The sequence below is a fragment of the Saccopteryx bilineata genome, chromosome 4 (genome assembly GCF_036850765.1).
Source record: "Saccopteryx bilineata isolate mSacBil1 chromosome 4, mSacBil1_pri_phased_curated, whole genome shotgun sequence".
NCBI classification, from domain to species: domain Eukaryota; kingdom Metazoa; phylum Chordata; class Mammalia; order Chiroptera; family Emballonuridae; genus Saccopteryx; species Saccopteryx bilineata.
Window position 1 is genome coordinate 175,349,407 of NC_089493.1, and position 15,178 is coordinate 175,364,584.

Here is a 15,178-nt window from a genome sequence, read left to right on the forward strand (position 1 = left end):
GCTGCTGTCACCTCTCGTTCGGATGCCCAGCCAATGGCACTTAGTCCTCAGGTTTTAGCAGTGTCTAGTCATACATCCCTCTCACATTCAGTCAGGACAAGCGGAATGAGGCCTGTGTTCCCAGCAGCTCTGTGTCCATTCATTTATCCCCTCTCCCTCACCCCCAGCATTCCCATGTACGTGCAGGAAGGGGCCCCTGCATCCCTAGGTCGTGCTCACTGGCTGTGACCTCCCGGCCCCTCAGCTGTGCCCCCCCCCCAGCTAACACCCCCTCTTCTCCGCCATGTGCTTGTCCCCTCAGAAGGAGAGTAACTCCAAAACTGCCAAGAAAAAGGCACTGGCCCCAGCACCCCCCAAGAAGAGTGCAGAGGGCTCCTCAGAGAGCAGCGACGAGGAGCTGCCAGCCAGCCAGGTAGGCCGCACCTTCCCTGAGGACGCCGCGGAATCAGGCCTGGTCTGGTGGCCTTATGGGGTCGAGGGCAGAGCTTTTCCGTTGAAACAGTGCTTCACAGTCTCCAGAGCTCTTTCCTCTGTTTCGACACATTATCTGCACGATAATCTTGGGAGGTAGACATCCAGGCTTTGGAACCAGGCAGTGTAGGGTCAGAGCTGGCTCTGCCGCCAGCCTCGTGACCATGGCACGCCCAGCTGTGCTGAGGCCGGAGGCCAACTGTCCACAGGCAGGGAGTATCCTTTCTCCTGCAGGAGGGCACGTGGTGCTGCCCACTTGACATCAGGATTCAGGGTCTACGAGTTGAAGTGATTTCCTGAAATTCTCATGACCCATAGAGCTGAGGAAGGGCAGACATTGGTCCTCAGGCTCCCTGTTTAGGACCAGGAGTCTTCTCTGCAGGGCTCACGGGAATCCCGTGGGCCTGGCCCGAGAGCAGATCAGGCACTTGTGGCCCCTCTTCTCAGGCTCTGTGCTCCGTTCACCTTCCTCCAATTGTGCCCCGAGGGCGGGACCAAGCCCACCCGTCTCCCCATCTCCGAGGTCCATGTCTGTCCAGGCTTTCGTGTGGACCCAGGCTGTCTGGCAGATAGCACTGCCCTCTGTCTTCCTCTAGCCCCAAGCTCCTGGACACTTCTGCAGCTCCCAGACCAGTAGGAACTATCCATTCCCCCTTGCGTGTCGTTCCATGTGCTAATCAATCCCTCAGTAAGGTCCGGTGCTGCTTGCACGCCCGGCGATGGGCTGCTCACTGCCGTTCTCAGCACAGATTACACAGAACAGTGCTGACAGCTACAGCTAATGTTATTGTCACTTCCTGTGTGCCAGGCTCTGTGCCTGACTATGACTCTGTTCAAGCCCCACAGCAAGCCTGAGGAGGACATGTCCTTCCATTAGTTCCATTTTAAGGAGGAAGGAATGAGGCTCAGAGAAGGCAGGTGGACTGCCCAGGAGGCATGGCTGATAGCAGGTGGGCAGGGCTGGCGTTGAGACCAGGCTGTCGACATGCTGGCCTGCTCTCCGCCCCACCCCAGCACTCCCCTCTCTGGGGAGGAGGGGCGCGAGGTGGGGGCTGCCCTCTGCTCTGTGGTGCCTTTAGGTGGCTGCCTTCTCCTCCAGGATCAAACAGCTGGCAGGGCAGGGGCCGCTTTGCCCTTCTCTGCGGGGGCGGGCAGGCGGACTAACACAATTAAAATGAACATCATGCTTAAACTGAAACATTTAATTGGTACGTTAGTCCTGAAGATTCTGGAGTCCTTATTTAAAAAGAAGGGGAAAACAGCTTGTGCATTCCCGAGGAGGATGGGGAGAAAAGCACAGCCTGGGGAAGCTGCTGCCTCCGCCGGCCAGGGGGGCTTTTAGCTCCTTAATTCCCTCGTCACTCATTATGATTATCATTATGCTTTTATTTATTTATTTATTTATTTATTTGTATTTTTCTGAAGCTAGAAACGGGGAGAGACAGTCAGATAGACTCCTGCGGGATCCACCCGGCACGCCCACCAGGGGGCGACGCTCTGCCCCTCCAGGGCATTGCTCTGCCGCGACCAGAGCCACTTTAGTGCCTGGGGCAGAGGCCAAGGAGCCATCCCCAGCGCCCGGGCCATCTTTGCTCCAATGGAGCCTCGGCTGCGGGAGGGGAAGAGAGAGACAGAGAGGAAGGAGAGGGGGAGGGGTGGAGAAGTAGATGGGCGCTTCTCCTGTGTGCCCTGGCCGGGAATCGAACCCGGGACTTCTGCACGCCAGGCCGATGCTCTACCACTGAGCCAACCGGCCAGGGCTCATTATTATGCTTTTAGCAAGCACTTCTCTATGGACAAGTTTCACTCTGTTTTTACTGTTAACCCATCGGGGGGAAAGGGATCAGGGCAGTGGGCAGAGCCCCAGGCTGGGAGGTGGAGAGAGGGTTGTGGCTCCATTCCCAGGCCCCCTCACTGTGCCTCAGTTTCCCCTCCTTCCAAGGAAGGGTTCACCCTCTTGCTTTGAGAGAGATTTCAGGGGATGGTTTGTGTCTCAGCCCACTGTGCTTGGTATTCGCCCCGGCCAGGGTCTGTGGTGAGGCTTGGCATAGCTACCAGATCAAAAACGTTTCTGATCCCGCAGAGAGAAAAAGACCTGAAAGAAACCAAATCAGGAGCCATAGCATGGCTAGAAGGAGCTCCTGTCTGGTACCTGAAGAACTAACTTCCAGTTGTAACTTTGGCACCAGTTTGCAGGTTACTCTGGGTGAGGCCATATGCCGTCTCAGTCTCAGTCTTCTTCACCCCTGGGATGAGACACCCTGGGGGCTTGCAAACCGTGGAGGCTCCAGGCCACATTCCCAGCGAGTGGGACTCCACTACCCTGGGATGGGGCAGTTCTGAGAGAGGCTCTTGGAGAAGAGCTGCCCTCTGGAGCTCTGCCGCCTTGTGCCTTCATGGCTATCCCTTGCCAGTGTCAGCAGCCTGGGCAACTCTGCTCCTCGCCCTAACTCCGGCCCAGACTGGAATGAGAGCGTGGTGGTGATGAGCTGCCCCCATGTTTGGTTCTGCAGACGCCGGAGCCTACAGCAGGAAGGGATCTCCTGTATTCCCTCTGGGTCTTCACTGCCCAGCGCCTACATGGAGGCACAGCCAAATGTTCAGGCTGCCTCATCTTTCCGTGAACGTTTCCTAACCGCCCGGAAGGAAGGCCCTCATCACCCTACCGGTGTTTTGCAGTTTCCAAAGCACATCAGAGCACCCCTGGTGAGGGAACACAGGCTGACCTTACTGAGAGCCCTTTCACCAGGTGGGAAACTGAGGCACAAAGCTCAGGGGCTTGACCACACAGTGAGGTCATGGTGGAGATGGGATCAGAAGCAAGTGTCGGCCGTGGTCCCCTGCACCTCCCCCCCAAGCTCGCAGGCCGGGGTGGGCAGCGTGGGCAGGTGGAGTGAGGAGGAAGCGGCTTTCTCTGCTGAGCTGCTTTTAACATCCCAGACGCTATTGTTTGCCTCGGTGGGTTCGTTGCCTCTCTTGGTCCCCCGACAATCTGTTCCTCTGTCTTCTCGCGTATATATAGATCCCTCTCCCTTAACTGTAAGCCTTCTCCCACTTTCCATCCTTCTCTCTTTCATCACGTGGGCAGGAAGGCTCTGCAAGTGGCAGATCATAGCAGCCTGGGGGAGGCTGTTTGGCAGGGGTAGGAAGGGCCCGCTGCAGAGCCTCCACCCTCGGCGGCCCCTTTCTGCTTTACTTTTCACTTTTCCTCTCCCACGGCCTTCTGGGGGCGAGGTGTGGAGCCAGGCTCCGAGAGGTGGGCGGGCTGGTGGTGTGGAGGAGCCCTGGGTCCCTGACCGCGACCTCAGCAGCGCCCTCCTGCCGGCCTCCGTCTCCTCACTGGCCCGACGGAGGGAGCGCAGACCTGACCTTTGGGGATGGAAAGAGGACTGCCCCCCTGGCCCGTGGCTGTGTGTGCTGCGCACGCAGCGGTCACGTCACATTCCCCGGTGCTGCGGTTCCCAGGCGGTCCACAGAATACCCGGGAGCACTGCTGCTTGTTTTCCTCTGTCTGTCTTACTGGCAAATGTAAAACACGCCCACAGATAGGCCAGCGTAAAGAGCCGCCTTGCACCCTCCCCAGCCTCAGCAATCTGAACTCGGGGCCGGGTCCATTTCATCCAAACCCTCCACTCAGTTGATCGCTTCTTTTTAAAGCACAACTACAACACAGATCACACCTAAAAATTTGACTTGCCCAGTTGGTAACCCCATTTCCCCCATCTCATGAATGAGATTTTTTACATCGTGTGTTCAAATAAGGGACACACACTGCTTTGGGTGCTCTCAGTGTGAACCTGTTGGTTTTCCCCCGTGCAGTTTATTTGTGGAAGCACTGGGCCAGTGTAACTGGGTTGCTGTGTGCTGGGCCACATCTCAGCAGGCGGCAACAGAATCTGGGGTGGGGACAGCTAGACTGGACAGCTTCCCGGTTGGATGTATATTGTGACTTTAGCAGGCATCTTCCCGTCTCTGGACTTGACTTAGGGTTTCCCCACCTGTATGATGCAGCTAACACTGCTGACCTTGGGGGTCTGTTGTGAGGGTTGGATGGGCTCTTGGGAGCTGTGAGGTGCTGTGCTGGGTCTTAGCGGGTGCGTGGGCTGGAGTGAGCTACGAGTGCCCTGGGCAGCTGGGGTGGCCTCTGTCAGCTGCCTTGAGCTCTCGGGACCCCTTGCCTTAAAGCCCTTCCCCACCCCATCTTTCCCTCCCCCTGGCCCCTTTAATCACTGGGGGGATGTGTTTTGTTTTTGTTTTTCAAGGTGATTAAAACCCCTCTGATTTTTGTCGACCCTAATCGTAGTCCAGCTGGTCAGGCTGCTACCCCCAGGCTAGCCCAGGCTGCAAGCGCCCGGAGGGAGGCCCGGGCCTCGGAGAACACAGCCAGGAGCTCCTCCTCAGAGAGCGAGGATGAGGATGTGGTCCCTGCTACTCAGTGCTTGACTTCCGGTGAGCATGGGCCTGCCCCCAAGGGCTGAGTCCCCTGCGGAAAATGCCAGGCTCAGCTGGGAGGGGCTGCCTGCACACACCCGGAAGGCAGAGGAAGCTGGCAGGGTCACAGAGCAAGCCAGTGGTCAGAGGGGTATAGGGCAAGGTCTCTGGGTACCACATTGGTTCCTCCCAATGAGGGGCTGGCCCAGGGGAAATCTTTGCCAGGGCTTCTCTGTACCAGCTCCAAAGTGTAGAACCCAGGCCAGAGGTTACACACAGCAGGACCCAGGTTTCTACAGTCTAAGGAAGAGCTCTGTTACAACTGACACCCTGAGCATGGAGGGGGCTGCGAGGTGGTAGTGAGCCTCCCGTTCCTGGTGGTATGTAAAAGGGATCGGATAATCCTTAGACAGACATGGCAGGGAAGGATTCCATCTATCAGCGGCAGACAGACCCACATCTGAGATTTCTCTGATGTTTGTGAATCTGATTCTACCAGTGATAGCAAGAAAGTGGTTAATTACTATTATTTTTATGACTTTTTTTAGTGTGGCTATTAATACCTAATTTTGGTAGGCTAATTAGGAAATACAGACTAGTACAAAAGAAAAACTATGACCTATAATCCTACTGCCTAGAATAATTACTGTTAACATTTTACAACAGCTTTATAAACACTTGAGCTATATCATGTGTTTTTAGTAGGACCATGTTGTATATGTCAATAATCTTTACTTGATAATGTGATATTACATATTCACAGCCTGATTCCTGTTAGCTACAAAGTAGTCCCGTGGGTGGGTATATGCTAGTTTATTTAGCCAGTGCCCTCTTGGAGGAAGCACTTTTTGGCTTTTATACAGAGTGGTAGTGAGCATCATTGAACCGAGCCTTTGCAGAGGACCATGAGGATTCTCATGAGAGACCGTTGTAAATACATGGAGAGGCTTATTTAGCAACCGGGCCAGCTGGAGGGGCACATCACCGAGAACTGGAGTGTGGGAGGGGCTGAGGGGAGAGCCAGGGTCTCTGCCCCAGCAGCCCATGGCCTCCCTGAGCCTAACGTGGAGACTTCACCAGCTCCTTCATCAGAGTCTTGGGGAGGGCGTTACACAGGCTTCTACCCTGTGAGCCCTGAGCAGCATGCTGGTCCCCGGAAGGGCTGGTGAATTGGGTATTGGCACAGCTGGGGAGGCTGTGTCCTGATGTGAACTCCATCCCACTCCGTTTCAGCCACTAGAACCAATGTGGTGACTGTGCCCACGGCCCACCCACGGACAGCCGTCGGGTCCAGTCGGGTGACAGATGGCAAGAAACAGGAGACACCCGCCACTCAGGTATGTGGAGGGGTGTGTAGGACAGCAGGGAAGGGAGGTCCCTCCCCCACCCCAGAAGTAGCTGCTCCTTATGCCCAGCGCTGTCTGGGCCCTCTGGCTACTCCCGATCAAGCTCCCGGCTCACCTGTCAGTGGTCAGGAAGAGGAATCTGGGACGTGGCACCAGCCAGAGCCACTGTCGCCCCATGAGTGTCTAGTCAGCTTTTCCCACAGAGTTGAGCTTTTGATTTTTTTTCTCCCAGTTTTGAGAGGCTGTAAATAAAAGTTGCCGTTTTTTTAGTGTTCACACTAATGATTTAATAACTTCCCAGCCTTTACCATTTTCAGTGCATCTTTACTAGGTCCTTGCCTGGGTCTAAGAGCTGGACAGGTAGGGTTCATGGCTCGTTCTGGATGATGAGGCAGGGCCAGAACCCAGGTCTCCTGGCCCCCAGCCCGCTGCTCTTTGGGCCCGACCAGGTTGTCCTCCTGTTTCCTCACCCTTTCTGAGAGGGCAGGAGGGAATTGGGGGAGGCTGGAGAAGGAGTGGGCACCCCAGCTCAGAGGGCCTGATCACAGCTGGGCAGGTGTCTGGGCTGTGGGCACTGCATCCATTTGGCCAGTCAGCCAGCAGATGGTGCTGAGCACCTGTCTGTGCCAGGCCCTAGGGACACAGGAGGAACAAGACAGGAAGGCCCCTGCCCCTGTGGGGTTCCCGAGTGAGTGGGGTGGCAGCCACTAAAATAGAAAACCAAAATATACAGTAGTAACTGGTGGCTGCTTTGGAGGAAAGAGCATTGACTGGAGAGTGATGGGATGAGCTGCTTTAGAAGGGCTGGACAGGGACCGCCGCCCCGAGGAAGTGACGTGGAGCAGGAGCAGCAGCCGGGTCAGCAAGCTGGGAAACCACGGGCAGGAAAACCCGGCTGCAGGGACCCTCTGGGGAAGTGCGGGGGGGCTCCGAGCTGGAGAACGTAGTGGAGCCGCATGGCCACTAGAGGGCAGTGGGGGGCAGGAGGTTGACTTGGAGGACAGTGACACCCAGTTCGTGGTTCTCCCGCCCTAATTGCCAGTGGGCATGAGAAGCAGGAGTGGCATGAGGGGAATGTTGAGGAGGCCCTTGCAGCCACCAGGATAGACTTGTCCCCATCAGATTGAGTGGTGGGGGCTGGGAGTGTTTTGGACCCCCTGAGAATGATGTGATTTGCTCATGACCCAATTCTGGCACCATTTCCTGCCCAGAAGGTAGCATGGCCCGTTTGACCGCCCCTAGCTCCCACTCCAGCCCCACGGCTCTTTGCAGATACAGGTTTCCTCCCACCCCAGCAAGCCAGGATCTGACCAGGGTGTAGCAGAGATGACACCTAGTACCCAGGGGTCTCAGGGCTGCCTTTGGCTGTCCACAGGTGACAAAGAGGAACCTGGCTAACCTCCCGCTGACCCAGGCTGCCCTGAAGGTACTTGCCCAGAAAGCCAGTGAAGCCCAGCCTCCTGCTGCGAGAACCCCATCTTCAAGTGGGGTGAGCTGTGGAACCCCAGGGTCCAGGCCCTACCCTGGAGGGGGCTGTGATCAGAGACTGGGGGTAGGGGGTAGGAGGGAGGCCCAGGCAGGGGCCCGTGTGTGTGCTCACCTCCCCAGTCCCTGCATCCCGTCTGAGAGAGCCATGGGAGGACTCAGCGAGGCCCGAGGGCGGAGCGACAGGCAGTGCCCGCCCTTAGCTAAGGTGTGCGGAGAGCACCAGAGCTCATTTCCCTCTTTCCTTCCACACTTTCCCCTGTTACCCGACTAGATTGGCAGTGCTCTGCAAACACTCCCGGTGGCGAGTCCCCAGGATACCCCTGTACAAGCCAGAGTGACCAACAAGCTCAGGAAGCCCAAGGTTCCTGCGGTCCAGCGGGCCACAGCCCCGGCTTTGGGACGCCCCAAAGCTGAGGCCTCTGAGACCTCAGACGGCAGTGACAGCAGCAGCAGCTCTTCAGAGGGTGAGGAGGATGCTGAGAGGCCCCCGGGGGCCCCGTCAGCCCCCAGGCTGGGTGAGGGTCTCGGGGTCGGGGGAGCTGGGTGGGCCTGGTGGAGCCCTTGGCTCAGGCCTCTTTCTGTATCACACTGGGCCTCAGTTTCCCCATCTGTACACCCTCTTGAGGAAGTTGATCCAACTCTGTCAAAGGCCCTCTGATGCTGCTGTTTGACCACTCCCAGCTTTCTGGAATCGCCTCCTATAACTGACCCCACCCAAATCCCAGCCCCGCCCCAGAAAAGCCCAGACGGCTTTGGCATTCAGGTGTCTTGCCTGGAATGCCGTGACGGTGGATGAGAGGGTGAGGCGCAGTCAGAGGGACCTGGGCACCCCAGGGGCCCTCCTGGAGGGGTCTGCCTGCCCGGCTGACGGGCTACCGGAACTCCCAACAGGATACCTGTGCTTCCCCGGTAGGTCCAGCGCCCTCCAAGAATGAGACCTTGGTGGAGGAGACCACAGCAGAATCCAGCGAGGATGAGCCTTCCCAGGTAACCGCAAGGGGCGGTGGGCAGCTCGGGGGTCCTAGGCCCAGCACCCTGGGCGGAGGGCCCTGTCTGTGGAGCCAAGCTGTCTCCTCCCTCGAGGCCCCATTTCAGCACAAAGCCATGAGTAGTTGACTCTTGGAGTCTGTAGAAAGGATTCGCCTGATGTTAGGTAATTCCCAGATAAAAACATTCTCTAACAGATGGGATTTCTTTTAAGGTTATCGTCTGCACATGGCAAGCTCTGGTGATTTTTCCATTTGCATTAGTAATAAGAAGTTTCCTTTTTAAATGTGCCTGCCTAAAATATGTATTCATTGGCCCTGGCCGGTTGGCTCAGCGGTAGAGCGTCGGCCTAGCGTGCGGAGGACCCGGGTTCGATTCCCGGCCAGGGCACACAGGAGAAGCGCCCATTTGCTTCTCCACCCCTCCGCCGCACTTTCCTCTCTGTCTCTCTCTTCCCCTCCCGCAGCCAAGGCTCCATTGGAGCAGAGATGGCCCGGGTGCTGGGCATGGCTCTGTGGCCTCTGCCTCAGGCGCTAGAGTGGCTCTGGTCGCAATATGGCGACGCCCAGGATGGGCAGAGCATCGCCCCCTGGGGGGCAGAGCACCGCCCCTGGTGGGCGGGCCGGGTGGATCCCGGTCGGGCGCATGCGGGAGTCTGTCTGACTGTCTCTCCCTGTTTCCAGCTTCAGAAAAATGAAAAATATATATATATATATATGTATTCATTTAAAATAGTGTAGGAGGTACACACCATGGGCTGATGTCCCCACCACCTGGCCCCAGAGGGTCAGCTCGATCTGGGGTCCCCGGCTGGTTCCTTGGCAGCAGGCCGTGACTGGAGGGCTGGGTGGGATGGGGTCCGGCCTTTTTCACACTTGGCTTCTTCAGTCTCTCCTCTCAGGTTATGTAACCCCTGGGCTGACTCCAGCCAATTCCCAGGCTGCAAAGACCACTCCAAAGCCAGACCCCAAGTCCTCGGTTTTCTCTGCTGCGGCCACCAAAGATGCCCCAGAGAACAAGCAGGAAGTACAGCCCCAGCAAGCAGCAGGCCCCGTGTCCCCTAAAACAGGTGAGTCAAGGCCTGCAGGAAGGACACAGCAGGATGCAGAGGGACAAAGCAGTGGCCTCCTTCTTTTCCTCCCTCAGAAATAGTCCCACCAGTGTGGTCCTGTGTCACCAGGGCTTCTCCAAGTGAGTCCTGGTATCCCCACATGAGGCCGGGGTGCTCATCAAAGTGCAGGGGCCCACGCCTAGGTCCCTGTGGGCGCTGGTGCACCTGGTAGGTAGGGAGACCCATGCCTTAGAAGGAGGGTGCCCTGACCTGGGGCGTATAGATACTTGACGCGCTCCAGCTGACCCTGCTGACTTGCTGACAAATGGGCCGTTGGTGTGGGGTCTAGGGAGTCATGGAGCTCAGCTGAAAGGAAGAGCCACGTTTGGAGAAGTCTGTCACATGGTAAAGACCCCAAGTGATGGGCTGATTCTCTAAAGCCTCAGATGAGCCCCTGGCCACTCTGGGCCTCCGGGTCTTAACCACACAGGGCACGGGGGTGAAGCATCCAGTTGGTGTCAAGGCATGGCACATGTAGAAAAGAATCACGTGCTGTTTGGAGGGCATCCAGCCTGGGGCACCAGCCCCTCCTGATTCTGCCAGAGCCAAGGGACAGATATCTCAGATGGGCATCCTTGGGACAGCTCTCGGGTTCCCTAGCCTTGGGGTTCTGGGGGTTTGGAGACAGGAAGCAGAGAAGGAGCTTGGCAGGGCCACCTGTGCCCCCCTCAGTTTCCCCTCCACCCAACTCCTTCCCTTGCCAAGAAGCACCAAAGGAATGAATTGGACCTCTGTCTGTCCCAGGACTCCCCTGCTCGTCCTGCCCTGCCCTGCCCTGCCTCCGTCCCTGTCAACCCCGGCGCAGAGCCAGAGCTGCTGCAGGCCTGGGCCTTGGCCCCCCGCACGCTGCAGGGCCAAGCCCTGAGCACCTTTCGGAGCCCTGCATATAGGAGGGGCTGTGCCTGGGAGGCCCGGAGTGGAGCCGGGACCTGCCAGCTCTCTGGGAAGTCGGGTGGCGTTGAGACAGTACTGGTGTCCCACAGGCCTGCAGCCTGCCCGGAGCCGGCTCAGCAGAGGAGTCTTGGCTCACTTTCTTCCCCGGCATTCTCTTGGTGAGAGGCGAGTGCTACAGGCCGGCATTTCCGAGGGGCCGTGGAGAGAACTTTTCACACATGTAGTCCGCACAGTTATCACAGGAGAGCAGAGGCGTGGAAAATTCTAAACAACGGCTGCGCCAGAAGTCACTCCAGCAGCCAGCAAACCTGCTCAGTGGCCCCGCGTGCGCACACTGCACCCATCGCCCCTGGGCAGGAAGGGCCTGGCCCTCTGCGTGTAGATGGCGTGCGGTGCATGGCTGCATGGCTGCCACATGTATGTGACTACAGTTTAGAAGAGGGAGACCTCACTGTTCACCCGACCCCCCCATTTACAAACAGAGAAACGTGCGTGGGGGAGCCTGGCCATAGAGCAGGTTAGTGGCAGTCAGAGCTGGAACCCAGGTCTCTGCCTCCCGGCCCTGGACTCCTGACCAGACGACCCATCCTCCTATCTGACCTTTCATTGTGATGCTAGAGTTCAGGCGCTTTCTGTTAACATTCCGCAGCCGTTTTCCATCCCGACCCGAACTTGAGATCTTAATGTAAGGAGACAAGAAAAGAGCTCAAAGTTAGAAGGTGGCAGAAAGATGTGAGCTCGGCGACCCCATGGGGGCAGGTGACCTCTGGGCCTTGCTTTCCCTGTTCATACCATTGTCAGAGGTCAGGCCTGTCCTTGGGTCCCCCCGTCTCTTGGACCTTGATGAGATCTGTGTCCCCGTCTCCCACATCCATGTCACAAGTCCTCTCTCCGTAGGCAGCATAGAGGCTCGCAGCATGCCCCAGAAGCCTGGGAAGGGGGCTGCAGACCCCCAGGCCACAGCGCTGGCCCTGCAGAGCGTCATTGCCAAGCGCCTGCTGGGGGAGCCCTGGCCCCTGAACGAGGCCCAGGCCCAGGCCTCGGTGGTGAAGGTGCTGACGGAGGTGCTGGAGCAGGAGAGGAGGAAGGCTGCGGAGGCAGCCGGCCAGGGCGGCGGGAAGGGCCGCAAGCGGAAGCTGTCGGGCGACCAGGCCGCTGCCAGGGCCCCCAAGAGCAAGAAGAAGAAGCAGCAGCCTGCGGCCAGGGACGGCGGGGAGGGTGCTATCTCCTCAGCAAAGGCCCCCGGGACTACCAAGGGGAAGCCTAAGGGAGATGCAGCAAGTGGTGACAGGAAAAAGAAGGAGAAGGAGGCTCCCGGCCCCCAAGGGGCCAAGGACAAGCGAGAAGGGGAGCCGGAGACAGTGACGGCCAAGGGAGGAGAGCCAGCCAACCCAAAGAGCAAAAAGGAGAAGAAGTCTGACAAGAGTAAGTGGCCATGCACAGCCCCGAGCGCGTCCCCCCAGCCTCCACTGGGGGTCGGTCACTAGTGGGACAGCCCTCAGCCAGTGGGGGGGGGAGGCTGAGAAAGGGGGGGGTGTTGACAAAGCCAGCACTGGGCCAGCACTGCCCAGGAGACCCCGTGGCCCCGCCTAGCTCGTGCCCCTCAGGTTGGACTGCCCTTACTAAGCTCTGTGCTGGACTCTATGGGCGACGGGACCTCGTGTAACCTGTGTGAGAGGTGCTAGTCCATTCCCATTTACGTATTTTAAGTAAAAATGTACAAGTTTTTAAAAGTAAGTCAAAAATAGTGATGCTGCAGGTGGTCTGTGGTGAGGCAGAAATTATGAGGCCAGGGCAGGCTGGCAGAGGCCTGCGGCCCTGTTTCCTTGGCTCCCCAGGGTGTGGGGGGAGCTGAAGCCAACGTCAAGAGGGTGGCTGCTAGGGTCCCAGAGACCCGCCCTGAGTGTCTCCTGACATTGACCCCTACACTTAAGCATAATATCTGTTGTTTAGGAAGTTTACTTTCTTCCCTCAGAAAAAAAAGACAAGGAGAAAAAGGAAAAGAAGAAAGTCAAAAAGGCCTCAGCCAAAGACCCTGACTTACAACTACAGAAGAAAAAGAAGAAAAAGGTAGGATGAGTCCCTGAGGGGTTTCAGGCCAGTAACAAGGGTAAATGTGATCAGCCCCATCCCTAAGCACATCAGGCGACAGGTGGGAGCCGGACCAGACTCCTGCCCCTTTTCCATGCGGGGGAGGCAGGTTGTGAGTTGCGGCCACGCCAAGGAGGGGCCAGGACTGTGTGTGTATAAAGTCCTAGAAGTGACCCTGCCTCGTCTGTGAGGTAGACAGATGTTCTTGGGGCAGATGGAGGAGGGAGATCCCCAGGGGATGGGGCTGTCGCAGCTTTCAGGTCAGAAAGGAAACAGTCCTTGGGACATGTGTGCCCCAGCTGGCAGGGTTCCCCTCCACAGAAACGCTCCCCCCATCCCGCCCCCATCTGCTTCCTGGGTGTTAAAGGTTGCTCGCCTGAAGGCAGGGGTGGGGGACTCCGAACTGCGGTCCTGGCTGCTTCCTTGAGGGCATGCAGGCAGCGCCCTGTCCTTCGGCTCTGTATACCGAACATCTGTCTGGGGGTGCCTCGCATCCTCAGGAGGGAGCCCCACGTGCCCTCTGGGGGGCGGCGTGGGGGGGGGACAGTTCAGGTACAAGCAGAGCCTCTCACACTTCTCTCCTCACAGAAGAAGGCAGCACAGGAGACTGACTAAGAGCACAGGCAGCAGGTATGTTTCCGGCCCAGGGACCCTTGCTCACCGTCCCACCCCTGGTGAGGGCAGGAGGGCAGCTCCAGCACTGCCCTGGTCCCAGGGAGCCAGGCAGAACCTGATAGGTGGACCCCAGGGAAAGAGGTTTCCTCCCTCCACGTCAGTGGGCTGATGCCAGGCGCCCAAGCTGCACAGCAGTCCTGGCCATGACCAGCACCCAGTGCTCCCTGGGAGCAGGCCCTGCACTTGCCTCGGGGCTCGGGGTGCTGTCTCCTTGTGGACGAGGATGATCCTTTTCCTTACTAACTTGAGGGCATTTACTCGTGAGAAAGAAGATATTCAATAGTTTGCCCAAGACAAGCCATTCCGATGGACCCATGCCTCCCGGTGGTGGTGAAAGGGTTAAGTGCGGCTGCGCACAGCCTGCTCTAAGTGGGAGCGAGGACCCGGTGAAGTCAGGCACTAGAGCACTCAGCCCACTTCCCGGTGCGGCCAGTGCTCCCGTGTCCACTGTGGTTAGTGAAGGCCTAGCCCCTGCATCCAGATGTGCCAGGTTTGATTTGATTTGATTCTCCTTCATGCAGAAAAAAAGTCAGGAAATCTTCCGCTTAGTTGTGTTTTCTCCCCCCAGGGGTTTCTTAGCCAAGCAGTGCCCAGCCGCATGCATCTGCCCTCTACCCACCGTGGGTTGGAATTGAATTTTGAATTTCCTTTCCTCCCCAGGAGATGGCCAGCCACAGGATCCGTGCTGGCCCAGCACGTGAGCCCTGCAGAGTGGTCCGAGGAGAAGAGGAAGCATGCCCAGTTCCAGGGCTCTGCTCACTGACCCCGCGCTGACTTCTGTCCCGAGACGGGACGCTTCGTGTAGATGTGTACAGTATATATATTATATATATTTTTAAGTGACCCGCTCCCCCCCACTCAGACCCAACATGTCCAGAGGCTGTGGGACCTTCTACTTCTCTTTCCCATGCAGACCCAGTGAGGCCCCCAGCCTGTCTCCCTCCATGTCCCTGGACCTCAGCTGATGCTGAGAGTTTGTCCTCCATCTGTCAGTTTTTTCCATTTGTGGTTTTGTAAAAACTCAGAAAATAAAAGACTTAAAGAAAGGTGCAAATTCCATGCACCTGGGGCAAACATTTTGCAACTGACTTATTCTTGGGAGTCTGACTGACACCTAGAGGTGAAGAGACCACCGCTCAGGATTTGTTCTTGACTATGTACAGAGCCTCTGGGATGCTGTGCAGTGGGACAGTTGCCTTAGTTAAGTGGTGCTGAATTGGGTGGGGGAGGCTTCCTGGAGGAGGTGGCATCATAGCTAAGGGGAGGCTCCAGCATGGTCATGGTTTCCAGGTGCTGGCCAGGCAAATACTCAGAGGCAAGCAATGGAAGGGAGGCATTCTAAGCCACCTGTTAAAGTTTGAAGTTAGGACTGGAGCTGGGCAGCCCTTTTGAGGTACCTGGTGGAGAGTCACTAGGAGGCACAGTGAGAACAGGAAAACCAAGTGGGGATGAGCTGCCTGCCCTTGTGTCCCGGTAACAAGGATGAAGGCAGGAAGTAGGTGAACTTGAAAGATAAGTCAGGGTGACGTCGACAGGACTTGGCGGTGGCCAGCAACGCACAGGCTCACTTCCCTGGGCACAGAGCAATATGGAGCTCCTGAGGTCAGGGAGATCTTCCTCCCAAGTTTCTCTCCTGCTGGAGAAGAGGCCGTGCAGAACAAGTGAGCTCTGAGCTGGGGGGTCT

The 15,178-nt window shown here is 57.5% G+C and overlaps 1 protein-coding gene across 5 annotated transcripts in view; it reads left to right on the forward strand.

Annotated features, from left to right (window-relative positions):
• The window catches only part of TCOF1 (treacle ribosome biogenesis factor 1), a 37,055-nt gene extending 22,496 nt beyond the window's left edge, over nucleotides 1–14,559 (forward strand). For 3 of the 5 annotated variants that reach the window (XM_066273003.1, XM_066273007.1, XM_066273006.1), the window contains 11 exons: nucleotides 302–412; nucleotides 4,734–4,920; nucleotides 6,136–6,239; nucleotides 7,624–7,737; nucleotides 8,008–8,200; nucleotides 8,650–8,723; nucleotides 9,612–9,792; nucleotides 11,626–12,153; nucleotides 12,704–12,798; nucleotides 13,408–13,449; nucleotides 14,155–14,559. In XM_066273003.1, the coding sequence (XP_066129100.1) occupies nucleotides 302–412; nucleotides 4,734–4,920; nucleotides 6,136–6,239; nucleotides 7,624–7,737; nucleotides 8,008–8,200; nucleotides 8,650–8,723; nucleotides 9,612–9,792; nucleotides 11,626–12,153; nucleotides 12,704–12,798; nucleotides 13,408–13,434 (1,614 nt within the window). In that variant the 3' untranslated portion in view covers nucleotides 13,435–13,449; nucleotides 14,155–14,559. Of the gene's footprint in view, nucleotides 1–301; nucleotides 413–4,733; nucleotides 4,921–6,135; nucleotides 6,240–7,623; nucleotides 7,738–8,007; nucleotides 8,201–8,649; nucleotides 8,724–9,611; nucleotides 9,793–11,625; nucleotides 12,154–12,703; nucleotides 12,799–13,407; nucleotides 13,450–14,154 lie in introns of those variants that run through there. The other 2 variants (XM_066273004.1, XM_066273008.1) reach the window with 2 other exon arrangements.
• Nucleotides 14,560–15,178: the final 619 nt, after the last annotated feature.